We start from the raw sequence: 17,175 nt of genomic DNA on the forward strand, positions 1-17,175 counted from the left end.
TGGAACCAGGGTGGGACGTAAATAATCTTGCTGCTATGTTTCCAAGATGTAGTCTGAGTCAATCTACATTTTATGCAGAAGGTGCAGCTCTGAGACAGGAAATCAAATCAATGGTAAAAGTCAGAATGTGCGATCAAGGAGGGTGCCGTCAGGCCAGTGACCCTGGGTGCGGTCGTTCCAGCACCAGCAGGACCCAGATGGATGGGGCCGCACTAGCTCAAGCTCGGAATGACGAGAGAGAAGCTTCAGGATGGGAAAGCACAGCAGAACAACCACTAGGAGAGATGCCACGTGGACAAGGCATGTCTACAGTGGCATCTGGTCCAGGCGGCCACAGGAATGTTCACAGGGATTCAGACTTTAGCAGAATGGGGCAGGCATCAGCCCCGCTCCCCATCAGCTCTGGACACGCCAAACACAGGCCCAACAGATGGTGTTCCTGCTACCGAAGACAGCAACTCTCAGGAAGGGGCACCCTGCCCCTGCCAACAGGCATATGTTTAACCAGCACAATCACGGCTTTGACAGATCACTGGATAATTCTGCAGTGGGGCCAGTGGGGCCAGTGGGACTGCATTTGGCCTACCCCAAGGTGTACTGCATCCTCCTTATTGGCAACCAGCACATCCAGGACCTCCAGCACCTCCCAGGGTGGAGCAGAAAGGCCATCCTCATCTGGAGATCCGCAGTGCTCACATATCCAACCTCCCGTGATGCCAGAGTCTCCACGTGTTGATGCAGTAAAACCCAGGACTCTTCCATCTTGGATCCGATAAGGGTTTTTAAAACATGGAATGTCCAAAGCAGAAGTTGGAGAGAGAAAGAACAGAACAGCAACATTCACAATTGTTCAAAAAAGGGCACAGAAGATGCTGAAGGAGGAGCATCTTCCTTTATCTCGGAGAAGGTGGAGATGGTGACAGAGCATAGAGGCTGCAAGTGGCAGCAGAGTCACCAGCGGCCCTACCTCCGCTTCCTCAACAGGAACGAAGTGGTCCAGGTGACTCGGGAAGAGAAAGGGCATCAAAAGACTCACAGGCTTCTGGGTGATGATGATGATGAAGTGTGCCCCGCAGCCAAGGACACACACCGGGAAGCAGTGACGCCCCTGCAGAAGAGTGCGTGCAGCCGGGGGGTCTGGGTGCTTTCCGCCCAGGAGACAAAGGGAGAGACTGCGGCTCTGAGTCATCGGACCGATGAGGAGGAATTACGGGATCGAATCAGCAAAAGCAGGCAGCTTTTTGGAGAAGAGAGAAAGAAGAGCTGCAGTTACAGGACAAACGGATGGCGCTAGCGGAGCAGGTTCCAGAGGAGATGCGTGAATGGATCCGTAAAGAGCAAACTCACGTGTCACTATGGGAAGCAAGAGAAAGAAGAGGTTAAAGAAAAGAGCTCCAAATGAAACCACGTCAGTTTTAGAGCAAACAAAGCAAGCTGCAACTCTGCATGCGGTTCTGACTCTGGGGACCGCACGCTCCTTGTCCTCCCCACCTGAAAAGAAGAGGCGGGGTAGACCCCCGCAACTAAAGCTGGGCACAGCAGTGCTGCTGAAAACCTGCCCCTGTGCGCCCACAGCCGAGCTGAGAGTCGCAGGCAGAGTTTGGGGCAGAGAGAAAAGAACAGCTTTGTTGCTTTGCCTGGCAAAGGGAGTCAAAGCAGGCTCGTGCCTTACAGACTGCAAGCCCATCTTGGGGCTGGGGGTCTTCAGGTTTTATAGAAACCTTCTCTGTTCTGGGTGGAACAGAAGAGGTGATGACAATCAGGGTGTGAGCAGGAGCGACATTCCTTTCATCCAGATAAGAACTTGCTGTGGTTGTGGGGGAATTGAGGAGGGCCTGCCCGTTTTCTTGGGGTTTAGTCCATGACCTTCTTTCAAGACCTCCAGGGGAAAAGGATAAGTTATTCTAAGAAAAGTAGGTACAGGGAGGGGAGTGTGTTAGTCATACGATCAGTTCAGCTAAGAGCGCGGGCCTGAACCACTCAGTAGCCATCTGGCTAGTCTCCTACTCTTTCAGAATTAACACAGAGCCAACTGGCTGGAGGGAGGGGGAGAGCTGGGAGGAGGTTTAACAGGAACAGCCTTGAAAGAGGAAAAGGAGGAAATTCCAGGCTTCCCCGAGACAGATAGACCAATGGTCCAGGCGCACTAGGAGTCCAGATGGGTGCACGGCTGATGACCCACGGGAAATCTTAGTGGAAGCAGTCATGTGCGTGAAGGTCAACCGCCATCCAACATGGAGGAACAATGTGGCAAGGGGCCGGGATGTTCAAAAATCCCATGGTTTTAAGGGCTTTCTCATGACAGAGGCACATTGTGACAGTGCAGGTGAAACCACAACTTTAAAAAAATCTATAAGTAGGTGTACTTTCCCCAAATGCTACTTTCCCACGTACTTAATAGGAATTCTCTGTATTACTCCCCCCCTCAAAAGTGCATGAGACCATAAACATGCCATTCTGTTTCAGCTGTAGTGTTCTTAATCTTAAAATTATTCTTGAATATACTATCATGTCAGTAAAGCTCTTCAGTTCCTTTGGTTTTTAAAATATCGAGTTAAACTGTAGCACATGGGTCAGTGTCCGGAGAACTGCTGGGTGGCGAGGAAGACCCAGGCGGAAGGTCTCACAGTGTGCCTCGGAGAGTTCGTGTCTGCTTTTTTCTGATTTTTTTCTCAGAGATAATGTTCTTCCACAAGGCAAGCTTCCCCCCCCCCCCATTTCAGTTCAATTACAGATTTCTAAAAGCCGTCCTTCTGGTCTCTGATTCTCTTTCCTCCAGGTTCCCCTTCTCTGTCTGCTTGGGATCTGGGGAGCCTTCGTCCTCTGCTCAAACGTCCACGGGGGGGCACTATATCGGAGGAGCTCCAGCTCCACCGAGTGTCGGAAAACCTCCAGATAAAAGTAGCTGGAAAGGACAGGGGATGGTCCCTCCCCTTAGTAGAGGTGGCGGGGGGCTGGGTGCCGAGTCTCCAGGCCTCCGACCCCGTCGGACCCTCGTTGGCGGCGGCGGCGGCTCCCTCGCCGGGGCTCCCATCCCGCAGCCGCAGGGCCGCCCAGCCCCGGGCCCCCCGTGCGCCCGCGGGAGGCCAGCGACGTCCCCCCGGCCGAGCGCGCCCGGCCAGGCCGCGAGGGCCACGGGGACCGGGGGGCGGGGGCGGGGGTCCCAAGAATCAGCACGGACGGACGGTGAGGGGACGGCGTCTCCGCGCCCAGAAGCCGGGGGCAGCCCTGCCTGCTCTCCGGGCCCCTTGCCTGGCGCCTCCGGGGCCGCTCAGCCTCTGCCCCGGCGCGCAGCTGCCCGCTCCCTCCGGACGCAGGCCCGGGTCGGGGGCTGGGTCCCGCCCTGGGTCCCGCCCCGCGGACGCGGCCCGCCCTCCAACCTCCTTTCCCCTGGCGGTTCCCTCACGTGAAGTCACCAGTGTCCCCGTCACTTTGCCGTGGTCACTACGCGCCGGGCACGGTCCCCAGGGCCGCCCGCGCTCCCCGCACGTGCTGCCCAGCCAGCCCAGGGAAACCCGCGCTTCCACCAGTCACAAGCGCGAGGCCCGGGCCGGCCGGGTCCAGAGCCCGACCACGGCCGCATGGTCCCGACGGAGGGGTGAGGTCAGCCTTCCAGCCAGACCTCTGTTCCGGCCTGAGCGCACCCGCCCTTCCTGGAAACGTGTGTCTCCGGGACCTGAGCTTGCTAGGCGTCTGTGGCGCAGGTGAGCTCAGTCCCGCACAGCAGTCCCTGGTGTGGGCTCGGGCCTGGCCCCGGGGCCCCTCCAGCTGGGCCAGCAAGCTCCCTCCTTCGCCTCTGCCCCGCCCGTCGTCCACCACCCCTAAGGTCCTTTTCTGAAAACTCGCGGAAGGACTTGACCTCTGTGGGCGGTTCTGTTCTCTTGGCTCTTGTGGGATCCACCTTTCCAAGTCTGCTCTTGGGTCTCAAGGCCTTGGAGAAGGAGAGGAAGCAGACACATTTTTAGGTGTAGGGTCCCAGCCTGGGGGGGCTGGGGGAGGTCACCCTGGGACACAGCTGAGAGCACAGGGCCCCGGAAGCCCTCATCCCAGGCAGGGGCGTGCGCCCTGGGTGGGGAGACCCCGGTCATAAAACAACACGTGGAACAAACACCTCACATAGTAAAGTTATATGTAATATAACACCTGTTACTTTCAACATAAAAAATATGAAAAACAGGAGTTTTTTTGAAACAATATATACTTCTGTGGTATTTAGTTTTCTGTTACATAAATACTATTTTTAAAGAAAATATCAGTGACTAATCAGCACGGCATTAGCAGTAACAGTTAATTAACAGGACCAATTAACCACGTGCGCCAAACACACAACAGTGTTTTCATGGCGTTCCTTTTTCTGTGATACAGTGCTTTAGCTTGTCTCTTATTTTAACTCTTTATATCAAAATGTTGTGGACCATAATAGTGTGTATTTTCAATACACATAAATGTAAGGCTTTTATAACAGGACGTAAATACAATAGGGTTAATTACATAGATGTCTGTATTTATCAAAAATCACCATATGTTTCTCTCTGTCCTACGACACAATAGTGTGTTTTTGCTTTTTCTGTGTCCTTTTCCAGTAATTTGCCAGCTTTTCTGAACAGCCTGTGGCCTCCTGGACATCCTTCCCTCCTTCCCTGTAGTAAAACTGCATACATGAATACAAACAGGTAAACTGCCTTGTCACTACTTCTGCTCGGCACTGTCCTGGAAATTCTGGCTGAAGGAGAGAGAGAGAGAGGGAGAGAGGGAGGGAGGGAGAGAGAGGGAGAGAGAGGGAGGAAGAAAAAGGAAGGGAGGAAGGGAGAGAGAAAGAAAGAGAAACAAAGAGCAGTCAAATTGGAAGGGCAGACGTAAAACTACCCCCATTCACAGGTGATGTGACCTGATGCACAGGAAACCCTAAGTACTTCTCCCACAACCACTATGGCTAATAAGCAAAACAAAACTGCGGGATACAAGGTTGATACACAGCGGTTGTATTTCTACACAGTAGCGATGAACAATCGGGGAAGTAAACTAAGAAAACAATTCCGTTTACAACAGCACCCAAAAGAATAAAATAACTAGAGACAAATTTGACCAAAAGGGTGAAAGACTTGCACAGCAAAAACGACAAACTGCTGCGGAAAGAAGCTAAAGAGCCCGGAGTAAGTGGAAAGCATGCGGCTGTGTTCCTGGATGAAAGGCTTCGCACGAGCAAGGTGGCGGTCCTGCCCACGCAGTGTCTCCCCTCAACCACAGGGTAACCGTGGAGGGACGCGGGGAGGACACGGGGGCCAATTTAAGTAGTTCCCAAAGGCCAAAGCACAGACAGTTTGAGCAACAAAGTAAAAAATGATAACGTAAGACTATACCTCATAGAATAAATTAAGTATCTAGGATTCTACCCTGAAATGAATAATTGAATAAATAAATAAACGGGGGTGAAGGCACAGCTCTCCGTTAACTGAAAAACTCTTGTTAATACAGGAAGAATGAGAGAAATAGGACACACCATTAGACAAACAGCACAGTGCTGACTGTTGGCAGGGACCATGGGTGGATGCTGAAATTCGTGGTGAGAGTATATGATGAGAAAGGACATTTCCATGGTCTCTGAGTGTCTCTCCATTAGCTGTTGGTTGCCTTTACAGTGGACAAGTCCAGCAGACCCCACCGCATCCCAGTGATCAAGGTTAATGTCACCGGCCATGAGACATGTGGATGCCCTGTTAGGATGCATGTGGACACATAACTTTTGCCAAAAATGTTTGACGTCATTCCAGCCTGGAGAGAACAGCAGGCACGTCCAGGCTGAGGAGCGCCAGCACCACACTGAGCAGCGCCCTTCGCAGGCGGCAAGGTCACGCGCAGCAGGCAGGCGCTGAAGGCCCCTCATGGACTGCAGACGACTGCAGAGGGCGCTGTGGGAAGGCGGGAGCATCTGAGTCGGTTCTTGGTTGCTGGTGTGGTATCAAAGTTCGCCGCCTGCTTTTGAGAATCGTACTGTCAGCCAAGAGTGAGGGCTCTAAATCAGAAGGCCCGCCAACGTGTGGGTCCTTGTCACGGGCTAGAATGGATTCACAGCTGAGGCAGAGGGACAGAGCAAAAGCTGCTTTTATTTCTCAAAAGAGGAAAAGGAAGGAAAGTGCTCGAGCAGGGAGAAGGACAGAAGTGCTCGCGCAAGGAAGAGGGCTCCGGGGGAGGGGGGGAGCGGTCAGCCAAGCTGGACGATGGGGACGGCTCCGGCCCAGGTCCGGCTACGTGGACTTTATGGGAGGCTTCTGCCATCATGTCCCTCTTCCAGGTGTGACAGAGCCAATCAGTCCTTGTTTTCAGTCCTTCCATGGGCTTTTCCGGTGGTTGTCATGGCAGTCGTCAGCTGCCATGGCGCTGGTTGGGGTGTCACTAGGAGCTAATATCTTACAACGAGCATGTAATGAGGCTCCAGGTCCACTGGAAGCCAGGTCCTCTGCCGTCTCAGACATGCTGGGTTCTAACCGGTTCTTGTTGCTTCTCTGCCGCTGCCTCCTGAGACTAGGATAAAGAGTAATTGGTTTCTATCTGAGGGAGGGGTGGGGGGATGATCCTGGGGGCGACAGTCTTGGTAACAAAAAGGAAAGTTGCTTTTAACTAGAATGCCTGCAGTCCAGTGGACTCAGCATCCCCCCAGAAGCCATCTCCAAAGATTCTGCTCAGCCATGAAAGTTTTACAGGAGAATGGGGGGGTAATCTTAGCCAATGGTTGAGACAGGTGCTCAGGGTCTTTGCCATCCCCCAGTGCCCGCAGGCTTGTCCTCCTCCACTGCTGGAGCCTGCTCTTCTGTGACTCAGGGAGCCTGGGAGATGGTAGCTTTTCTATACACAAGAGGCAGGGGATGGGGCTGGAGGCGGACAAGGTCCTGCTTCCTTTCAGTACTTCGTCCGTGTTAGTTGAGAACATTAGGAGAACCTGGGTGAGACGGACTATGGGAACTCGCTGTACTGATTTTTCAACTTCTCTGAAATTCTAAATTATTTAAAAATAAAAAGTTACACACACATAATCGGCTATCACTACACACCCACATCCACTAGGAAAAGACTGAAATTGCCAAGTGTTGGCCAGGATGTGGAGCAACGGGAAGTCCCACCTCTTGCTGGTAGAAATATAAAACGGTACGGCCACTGAGGAAAGTGGTCTGGCAGATTGTTAGTGTCAGTCACACACCTGCCCTGTGTCCCCTAAGTGCCACCACACCCACATATTCACTGGAGATCACTGAAAACATAGAGCCACGCAAGACTCCTATATGGATGTTTGTAGCTGCTTCTCCATGATTGCCAGGCCTGCCAAACGTCCACCAACAGGCGATGGATAAGCAAGCTGTGTAATGAGCACCACACGGCAGGAAAGAAGCGAACTGCTGAGGCGTGCAGCGGCGTGGAAGAAGCCAGGTGCAGGAGAGAAATGACAGAACGACTCCATTTCCATGACCTTCCAGAACAGGCAGGATCACTGAGAGCAGGGCAGAGAAGCCCAGGAAGAATGGAGCAGGAATGTTTGTGTCTGGATTGAGTGTGACTACACAGATGTCCACATCTGCCAAAAATTCACCGAACTGTACTCTAAAATGGATGCATTTTACTTAAAAAATTATACCTCAACAGATTAAAAAAAATAAATACATTGGATACAATCAGATAAATGCACAGATAAGATGCATATATGAACAAAGCAAGAAGGGGGATGGGGTAGCTCAGGGGCAGAGGGTGTGCTAAGCATGCAGGGGGTCCTGGGTTCCATTCCCAGTACCTCCATTAAAAATAAGTGAATATCAGCTGATACAGTTTTATATAAAAAAACCCAAGCAACCCAATTAAAAAATGAGCAGAAAACCTAAACAGACATCTCTCCAATGAAGACATACAGATGGCCAACAGGCACATGGAAAGATGCTCAACACCACTAATTGTCAGAGAAATGCAAACCAAAACTGCAGTGAGGTATCACGTCACACCAGTCAGGAGGGCCATCATTCAAAAGTCCACAAACAATAAATGCTGCAGAGGGTGTGGAGAAAAGGGAACCCTCCTACGCTGCTGGTGGGAATGTAAACTGGTGCAGCCACTATGGAGGGCAGTATGGAGATTCCTTAAAAGACTAAAAATAGACTTACCATGTGATCCAGCAATCCCCCTCCTGGGCATATATCCGGAGGAAAAAATAATTCGGAAAAAACACACAGTAGGGGGAGTATATAGCTCAGTGGTAGAGCATGTGCTTAGCATGCACAAGGTCCTGGGTTCAATCCCCAGTACCTCTATTAAAAAAATTAATAAATAAACCTAATTTCCTCCCCCACCAAAAAAAGAAAAGACATGTGCAGCCCAATGTTCACAGCAGCACTATTTACATTAGCCAAGACATGGAAGCGCCCCAAATGTCCATTGACAGATGACTGGATAAATAAGTTGTGGTATAGTTATACAATGGAATACTACTCAGCCATAAAAAAGAATAAAATAATGCTATTTGCAGCAACATGGCTGGACCTGGAGACTGTCATTCTAAGTGAAGTGAGCCAGAAAGAGAAAGAAAAATGCCATATGATATCGCTTATATGTGGAATCTAAAAAAAAAAGGACACAAATGAACTTACTTACACGACAGAAACAGACTCAGACATAGAGCACAAACTGATGGTTATCAGGTAGTAAAGGAGGTGGGAAGGGATAAATTAGGAATCTGAAATTTGCATCTCTTGGGGAGTGATGGAAATGTCAGCTATCTTGATTGTGGTAGTGGTTTCATTGGTGTATATACATCTATCAAAATTCATCAAATTGTACATCTGAAATATGTGCAGTTAACTGTACAGGAATCATATCACAATAAAAGTGTTTTTAAAAAAGGAAAAAGGAAAAGAATAAATAAATAAAAATAAAAATAAAAAAGGAAGAATATCCACAACACTTCTGAAACAGAAGTACTGAAGGGGTACCAGCCTTACCAGACGGTAAAGCGTATTGAGACCTGAATAATTAGACAGGGTAGAGCCAGGAGAGCAGAACAGAGCAGAACATCCTGTGGACCTCACGTGCATAAGGGCGGCTCATAAACCCCTGGGTAGCGGGGGGGGGGGGGCACTTAATAAAGGAGGTTGAACCTGGAGTTTGTGCCTTACAGAACCAGTCCCAGGCTGATCCAGACTCGACAGAAACCATGGAAGTAGTGCGGGACCAAAGGAGAATCCCTTCTTAACCTCAGGCCTGGCAAGGCTCTTGTAAACAAGACCCCAGATCCGGAAGTGACAAAGGATGCTACGTTTTCCGCGTAAAAGTTAACCATTCTTGCTGGGCAAATCATTACAAGCAAAGTCAAAAGGCCAAAAAGTGGGAGAGCTACTTGCAACTTACGTAACAGACTAAGGCTGAGCAATACAGGTTGGTACGAAGGACAGAACCCGAGCCCAGGACACAAAAGGAACAGGAAAAGAAGAGCTTAAACAACTGAACGTCCGCGCTCTCTGAAGGCAGGAACCCCGACCCTTCGACCCTTCGCGGGGTGGGGAGGGGGGCGGTGCGGGGAGAGCAGGGCCCGGACCCCACGCGGCCGCTATTCGCCGCGCGGCCAGCAGGTGGCGGTGCCCGCCGCGCCGAAGACGTGCGCCCCCTGCCGGTCGCGCTCGGAGACGCTCGCGGCGAGGGACGCGGGGCTCCTCCAGGCGCGTCTTCCAGCAGGTGCACAAAGGTCCCAGCAGGGCGACCCCTGCAGCGTTGCTGATGACGCCAGAGGACGAAAGCAAAGCCAGTCGTGCATCCACAGGTGCTGCCACAGCCTCAGCGTTCACGTCCCAGGCGGGTGGGAGAGCATTAGTGTGCTAAAAGTGGCCTGCACCCTCGGCCCCCGGGGCGCGCAGATGCCAGGGCGGGGGTGGGGGTGGGAGGGAACCGCGCTGCTGACCCCGGCGGTGCCTGGGGCTCACGGGAGGACAGAGCCAGTTCACCCAATACACTTTTACTTGTAAGCCAGGTTTGCCCCTGCAAAAAATTAATCACCGGTTAGGAAACAAGCGTCCGATTCTGAGCAACAAGGTGGATTCCATCTTTGAAAGACCTCCGTGAACAGATGCCAAATCTGTATGACATATAGAAAGCATGGTTTAAAATGTATAACGAGGGGGTGGAGGGATACATTAGGAGTTCAGGATTTGCAGACAGTTAACTACTATCTGTAAAATAGACAACAAGGTCCTACTGTACAGCACACGGAACTATATTCAATACCTTGTAATAGCTTACAGTGAAACATAATATGAAAAGGAATATATACATATAACTGAATGTGCTGTATACTGGAAACTAACACAACATTGTAAACAGATTATACTTCAGTAAAAGTAGATAAATAAATGTATGACTGAGCTGCAGGAAAGGTAAGTAGGGAGACAGCCACTCCAAATGCAGTAAAACTGGGCCCATCGAGGTGGCTGAGCCTCAGGGCCGGCCACACAGAGAGGAGGGGCCGGCGGGTGGGGAGACCAGGTGAGAAGGGGCCGTGGGCCCTGGTCAGCTGCAGGTGGGGGTGGTGAGGCTGAGAACACCACTGGGCTCAGCATAGGGGCGAGGATTCTGTATTGTTTCCCATTTCTCCCAGCGCAGAGGGGCCCAAGATTTTAAAATAACTAAATGACAAGTGAGTGGATTTTGCCCTGCAGACTGCAGCTTTGCAGAGGAAGGAGCTGGGGTTACAGAGTGAACAAAACACAATGGAATATTACTTAGTGATAGAAAAGAATGAAATTCTGCCATTTGCAACAATGTGGATGGACCTAGAGTGTGTTATGATTAGTGAAATAAGTCAAAGACAAATACTGTATGTTATTACTTACATATGGAATCTAAAAAATAAACTAGTACATATAACAAAATAGAGTCAAACTCACATATATGAGAACAAACCCGTGGTTACCAGTGGGGAGAAGGAAGGTGGTTGGTAAGACAGTGGTATGAGATTAAGAGACAAACTGGGACATGTACAATAGATAAGCAACAAGGATATATTGCACAGCCAGGGAATACAGCCGTTATCTGGTAATAACTTTAAATTATCACGTATAAAAATACTGAATCTCTATGTTACACTTGAATCTAATATAATATTGTAAATCAACTATATACTTCAATTTTAAAAACAATATAAATAAATGTTTTAGAACTACAGTCACAACAACGGACACCTGAAAAGACAAACTGTGCTGCCTTCTCAACAATTTCTCACTTCTTTGATAATTTCTAACTGGAGACACTTTGGAGCAGAGTAATATCATCTCCTTTCGGCAGGATCCGGGCAGCCAGGCCCCACCCACCCCTCCGTGCTCTACAGGTGAGAAAACAGATGCCAGCCCACTGCCCGGGCTGCCCTGGAAACATGCTTCCGAACGCCCAGCATGTCTCTGTCCACAGGGAGCAGGGAAGCAGGGACGTCTCAGCAGGAAAACAGCCGGGGCTGGAGCACCTGCCCCCTCTGCCTGGCTCGAGGGGAGACCAGTCTCCTCCGTGACCGGCTGCCTCACCTGCAAAAGCAAAGGAGACATGAGCTGTGTGAAGGTTCTTAATGCACAACCTCAGCAGTGTCACTGTCACCAAGCACCAGGGATGCCTGTCATTGTGATGGGTAGGCTTGGGACACCATCCAGACATCCAGGTAGCCACCAGACAGTGTCCTCTCTTGGGCATCACAGCGACCAGGCCTGGGGCCTGGGGTCCCTGGGTCATCTCCCCTCAGAGTCATCCACTGGGGATGGGGCACTGGGGAGCCCTGAGGGCCACCTCCTCCCTGTCCCGACCACACAGAGGCCCAGGCTATCTGGTCAGAGTCTGGCCGAGGCACCTTTGGGGTCCTGCACGTGGAGAGGAGGCAGATGGCACTTTGAGAAACGCAGCCCCACAGAGATGAACTCCTGGTTCTCAGAGCCCAGACTGGGTGACAATGGAGCCCTGCTCCCCTCAAAGGCCACCTTCCCCTGACATCAGGTCTCCATGCCTCACTGTGCCAGGAGCACTGTCCCTCCCCAGTCCTTTGGGTGCATGGCCATTAACGGGGCAGGAATGACAGCACCCCCAGATGCCCTGCAAACCCAATTAGCCCTCACAGTTATGGGCAGGGAACTGTTGTGGGGCTCTGCTGGGGGCTCTCAGGGCTGGTGGATCAAGGACCAGAGATAGGCTGTCTCTGTGGGGCCAGGGGAAGGGGCCCAGAATCCACCCACTTTCCTCTTAGGCTGTGGCTGGGGCAGAGGGGGTTCCAGAGAGCTCCCCACCACCCCCAGAGAGCTAAGCCTGGGACTGAGCTTTTCATAAGACTAGAGAGGGCAACCCTGTTGGCCATTAGCAGGGGTGGCAGCAGAGGTGGGCTGGGGGCTGATGTGGAGTGAAGGATGACGGGGACAGTCCATGGTCTCTGGGGACAGTTCCGCTGCTTCTTCAGCACAGAACCCTCAGCAGGGAAGCAGGGCTTTCTCACACCTGCCCTCCCAGCCCTGCTGCAGCACAGGGACCTGCACAGGGACCTGCAGGGCACAGCCCTCCCCCCACCCTTGTCTGCTTTTTGCCACAGATGCCCCGGACAGAGTAAATGCCCAGGTCGGGGAACAGCAGAGCCCACAACCCCCAGGCTGGCCCTCCCACCCAGCCCAGAGCTGCCAGATCAGGAAAAGCTCAGCACTGGTTTCCCCAAGCCCCTGAACAGGTACAGGACGTGAGCATCAGACGTTCAGGGAGTCCTCAGGCTGGATCTCACTGGACCCTGCCCCCACCCCCACCCCAGCTACGCAAAGCTCTGAGCAGTCCTGTTTCTGCCTGGCTCCTCTCAGGAGTGGGCTGGTTGGGTCGTCACCCAGCCATCCTCTGGCCCATAGGATCTGGTAGTGGAGATCTGGACCACTGGAGAGCATGCTATTGGGGCCCGTGTCCCCACCCCTCAGGCAGAGCAGCTGCCTCAGGTTTCCACTGGAAACTCGGTGGCCCCAGGGAGCTCCAGGTGAGGACATGGGGGTCCCTGACCACTGACATGAGGGAGCTCCAGAGCCCTCCTCAGACAGAGTCTGAGCTCAGGGCCCTCCCTGCCTGAGGAGAGGGTAGAAGTCAGGGGTAGGGCCAGGAGTGCCCTTCTCCAAACCTTGATCCCCAGCCCTCCCCTACTAGGTGCAGAGGCCTGAGAAGACTCTGCTTAGGGTCCCAAGGAGCTGGAGAGGCCTGGTGTTGGGGGCAGGGTGTTCCAAGCCAGGTGTGCTGGGCCTCAGGCTCTGGTGGAAGCCTTGAGATGTGATGCTGACTGGGATCACTGGGGAGGAGTGGAATCAGCGAGGCTGGGGGTGGAGATGGGGTGCTCCATGGGTGGGTGTGCGGGGACCAAGGACTCAGTAAGCATTGCAGTCCACCAGGTCCCTCCTCTCTCCCCCCTAGGTGAGGACAGCACCTGGAAGGTGCTGCCAGGAGGCCAGGGTCCACAGGACAGTTGCCGGGACCCCTCCTCATGTCCCCACCCAGGGCAAAGACTGGCCCTTCAGCCAGAGGTCTGCTCCCTGCCCGTGACGTGCTCCTCCTGCATGCCCAGTCAGGTCAGGCAGGCGTGGCTAGGTGTCGCCTGGCCCTGAGAAGTGTCCTGAGCGCTGGCCGGTTTAGCAGGATGGGGATTCAGGGGCTACAGTGGGTGTGGGCTCCTGTCCTGAAGACAAGAGTTCAGGACGGTGTGTGCTCCTCCTTCTCCCAGGTGGTGATGCCCACCCACTGCACCAGGTGGGCTTGTGCAGGGGCTGTTCCCTTTGTCCAGCCCTAGCCCTCTTCCTGGGCATTTGGTGGGGCTACCCCAGGGCCACATCTGCGAGGAAGTAGGGGAAGGATTAATTAAAGCAGAGAGTGGTCCGCCGTACAGCTGCCCCTTTTGTGAGCAGAGTGAATAGTTTTCAACAAAGAAAGCCTCTTCTCTCTGGCGCCCTTCCCAAGTTGGCGCAATCCATCTCCAAAGGAGTCGAAGCCCTGGAGGCGAAGGAGTTTCCGTCCTCGTCCGCTCTCGATCAGCGCAGATGGGACCCTTTCTTTGCCGGTGCCCACCGCGAGTCTGGGATGGGGCAGCGGGAAGCAGCGTGCGCGCTCCAGGCCGCTGCTCCCTACTCCTTCAGGAGGCACGGCGTCCCCGCCTGGAGTGACCAAGAGTCGTGGAGCGGCCCCCGGGGCCACTACTCGAAACCCAGCCCGCCACGGCCCACAGGAAAGCCTGGAGGCGAAGGGGCGGGGCGCCGAAGTGCGCTCACCGGGCGAGAGACCGAGAGGCCGGGTAGCCCCGCGCCGAGCCCGCCCCAGCCCAGCCTGCGCGGTGGCCCCCTCCCCTCTGAGATCCGCCCTCCCGGGGCCGCGGCCTGACGAGGGTTAAGGGGGGCGGGGCGTGGGACGGCCCCGCCTCCGCCGCCGCGCCGGGTCCGAGCGCGCACGGGGCGCGGGGGCGGGTCGGAGCGGGCCGCGGCGGCTGAGGGCGCGGCGCGCCGGGCGAGCGCGGGGAGCGGCGGCGCGGCCCGCGTGACCCACCGCCCGTGCGCCCGCGAGCCCGCGCCCCGCCGCCGCCCGGCCCAGCCGCAGGATGCGCGCCCCGCCGTTGCTGCTGCTGCTGGCCGCCTGCGTGCCGCCGCCCTGCGCTGCAGCCGCCCCGACGCCGCCGGGCTGGGAGCCGGCGGCCGACGCGCCCTGGTGCCCCTACAAGGTGCTGCCCGAGGGCCCCGAGGCGGGTGGCGGGCGCCTGTGCTTCCGCAGCCCCGCGCGCGGCTTCCGCTGCCAGGCGCCCGGCTGCGCGGCGCACGCTTCGGCCGGCCGCTCGCTGCGCGCCAGCGTCCTGCGCAACCGCAGCGTGCTGCTGCAGTGGCGCCTGGCGCCGGCCGAGGCGCGCCGCGTACGCGCCTTCGCGCTCAACTGCTCGTGGCGCGGCGCCTACACGCGCTTCCCCTGCGAGCGCGTGCTGCTCGGCGCTTCCTGCCGCGACTACCTGCTGCCCGACGTGCACGACGGCGTGCGCTACCGCCTGTGCCTGCAGCCGCTGCCGCTGCGCGCCGAGCCCCCCGTCGTCCCGGAGCCCGCCGCGGCCGCGGAGTGCGTGGAGTTCGCCGCCGAGCCGGCCGGCATGCGGGAGATCGTGGTGGCCATGACGGCGGTGGGCGGCTCCATCTGCGTCATGCTCGTGGTCATCTGTCTGCTGGTGGCCTACATCACCGAGAACCTCATGCACCCGGCCTTTGGGCGCCCGGGCCTGCGCCGGCAGCCTTGAAGCTCGAGGCATCCGCCCACCCGGGCTCCGCCTGCCCGACTAGTGCGCGGGAGGCCCCAGGCCCTCGGCCCGCCCTCCCCTCCTCGCTCCTGCTCCCGCCTTAGGATCTCCACCCATGGTCTGCTGGAGACGGATGGGGCACCGACCGGCCCAGGCCAGGGCCCTGGAGTCGTCGCACGACCTTCCCAGCTGAGCAGCCGCTTCCCAGACTCCAGCTCGAGACTTAGTCCTGTGGCCTGGGCAGGCCCCTCTCCAGCAGCCTTTATGGGGGCCGTCAGAGCCTAAGGCCTCTTCTAGTAAGAGCCATTGGCACCCCCCGGGACGTCACCTTGTATCTCCAGCCTGTGCTGAGCTGGAAAAACCAGGCTGTCGTCATGACTTGGTCACTGTGTGCTTTGCCGACTCGAGGGGGCCCCTTGGAGCCTGTCCACTTCCCGCCCCACCCCAGTGGGCTTAGGTAGCTTTGTGCCTTAGTATCTTGGGTCCAGTGCGGGAGCCACCCACCCGTCCAGTGCTGTCCACAGGAGGTCTATGGCCCTGATACTGGAGGCTTGTGCGGGCTTCTGGCCAGAGCCCCCTGGGGACCCTCCCTTCCAGCCTTGCAGGAGCATCCGGTTTGGGTAAGCAGCAGCCAAGCGTCCTGTGGTTTCCCCATGTGGGTATCTGACAAGCTGGGAGCCACCACTTAGCTCAGCAGGCAACTGAGAATCTAGCTGTTGTGTCCAGGGTGAGTGTCCTCTGATTTGGGGCAGTTCATCAGGGCTGGGCTCCTTCCCCTTTTGTGTGTCTGGTGAATGGGGGCAGGTGGCCAGGAAGGTGGGGTCTGAAAGAACAGTATTGCGTCCAGAGGGCAGAAGATTAGATGCCAGCCTTGCCCAGCTGGACCTTCCACTGTGGTCTGGACCCCAAGTCTCAACCATAGCACGATGGACATCACCACCCCATCCCCTCCTGGAGCTGGCGGCCAGGGGCCCGGGATCTGGCTAGAGATGCTGCTGCCCACCTGCCTGCTCACCCACTCACTATGGACTGAAGGCTGGCCTTGCCCCTCTCCAGAGAGACCTGAGTGTCCTGGCCAAGGCTGCTTCCTACACCAACCACCTGATGGTGCCGGGCACTGGGAGGGGTGCAGCATGGCACACCTGGCTCTCCGCAAGCCCCTGACTGTGACCATGCTGGACCTGGCATGTCTGGAGTCACTGTGGCTACCCCTCCCCTCCCCCTAGTAGCCACCAGCGACCCCAAGCCCTGGCTAGTGCCCCCGCAGCGCCCACTCCCTACCTCTGTCTGCTCTGCCCGCCCCTGGCGTGGCACTGGTCAGGTGTGGCCTGGCACCAGTGTCTAAATGTCCACCATTCTTAGACCAAAACCACTGTCTTGTGTGCTTCTTTGGGAGTTGGGAGAGAAGGTTGCGGGGAGGAGTTGAACCCTTTACTCCCAGCCCCTCCAGCATCAGCCCAGTGGCTGGCCTGGGACACTTTGCTGGTCATGTGGGGTCAGCCCCAGGCTGGGTGCACAGGCCTCCTGCCCTTCCAGTTCACGGCAGAGGGACCAGCAGAGTGCCTGACTGCTGGTCTGTTTACCCTCAGCTTGGGAAAGCATCCCCTGGTGCTCTCCTGTGGGGCGGGGGTGGGGGGCGGCATCTGCTGCAGTTAGAAATAGCCCAGGCTCGGGGATGACCCACTTGAGCTGTGAGGAGCAGCAGTTAAGCAGCTCCAGGAGGGCCCCCTCCCTGGCCTGGGCCTCCCATTGCAGTGCTAGAACTGGGAGTGGGGGGCCAAGGAACCTTGGTGTGTGGCACGTGCTGTGTCACCCCTGCCCACACGGCTGAGCCCTCCTCCACTGAAGGTGTCCTTGAGACCCAGCCGGCTGTGACCCTGAGGAGCAAGCAC

General features: G+C 55.5%; 2 protein-coding genes and 1 pseudogene across 2 annotated transcripts; all 3 read left to right on the forward strand.

The window, feature by feature from the left end:
• The first annotated feature begins 163 nt into the window (after positions 1 to 163).
• LOC123617515 (arginine/serine-rich protein PNISR pseudogene) lies at positions 164 to 1,186 on the forward strand (annotated as a pseudogene).
• On the forward strand, positions 914 to 14,391 carry LOC141579546 (uncharacterized). The gene is made up of 5 exons (XM_074375978.1): positions 914 to 1,141; positions 2,746 to 3,704; positions 4,584 to 4,673; positions 12,587 to 12,718; positions 13,923 to 14,391. The coding sequence occupies exons 1-5, from the start codon at positions 914 to 916 to the stop codon at positions 14,389 to 14,391; spliced, it is 1,878 nt and encodes a 625-aa protein (XP_074232079.1).
• Positions 14,392 to 14,458: 67 nt separating this feature from the next.
• Positions 14,459 to 16,652, forward strand: FNDC10 (fibronectin type III domain containing 10). Its single transcript, XM_010957664.3, has one exon. It carries the CDS (start codon positions 14,606 to 14,608, stop codon positions 15,281 to 15,283), a length of 678 nt encoding a protein of 225 aa, XP_010955966.2. The 5' UTR covers positions 14,459 to 14,605; the 3' UTR covers positions 15,284 to 16,652.
• The last annotated feature ends 523 nt before the right edge of the window (positions 16,653 to 17,175 follow it).

The sequence above is a fragment of the Camelus bactrianus genome, chromosome 13 (assembly GCF_048773025.1).
Source record: "Camelus bactrianus isolate YW-2024 breed Bactrian camel chromosome 13, ASM4877302v1, whole genome shotgun sequence".
Lineage (NCBI taxonomy): Eukaryota > Metazoa > Chordata > Mammalia > Artiodactyla > Camelidae > Camelus > Camelus bactrianus.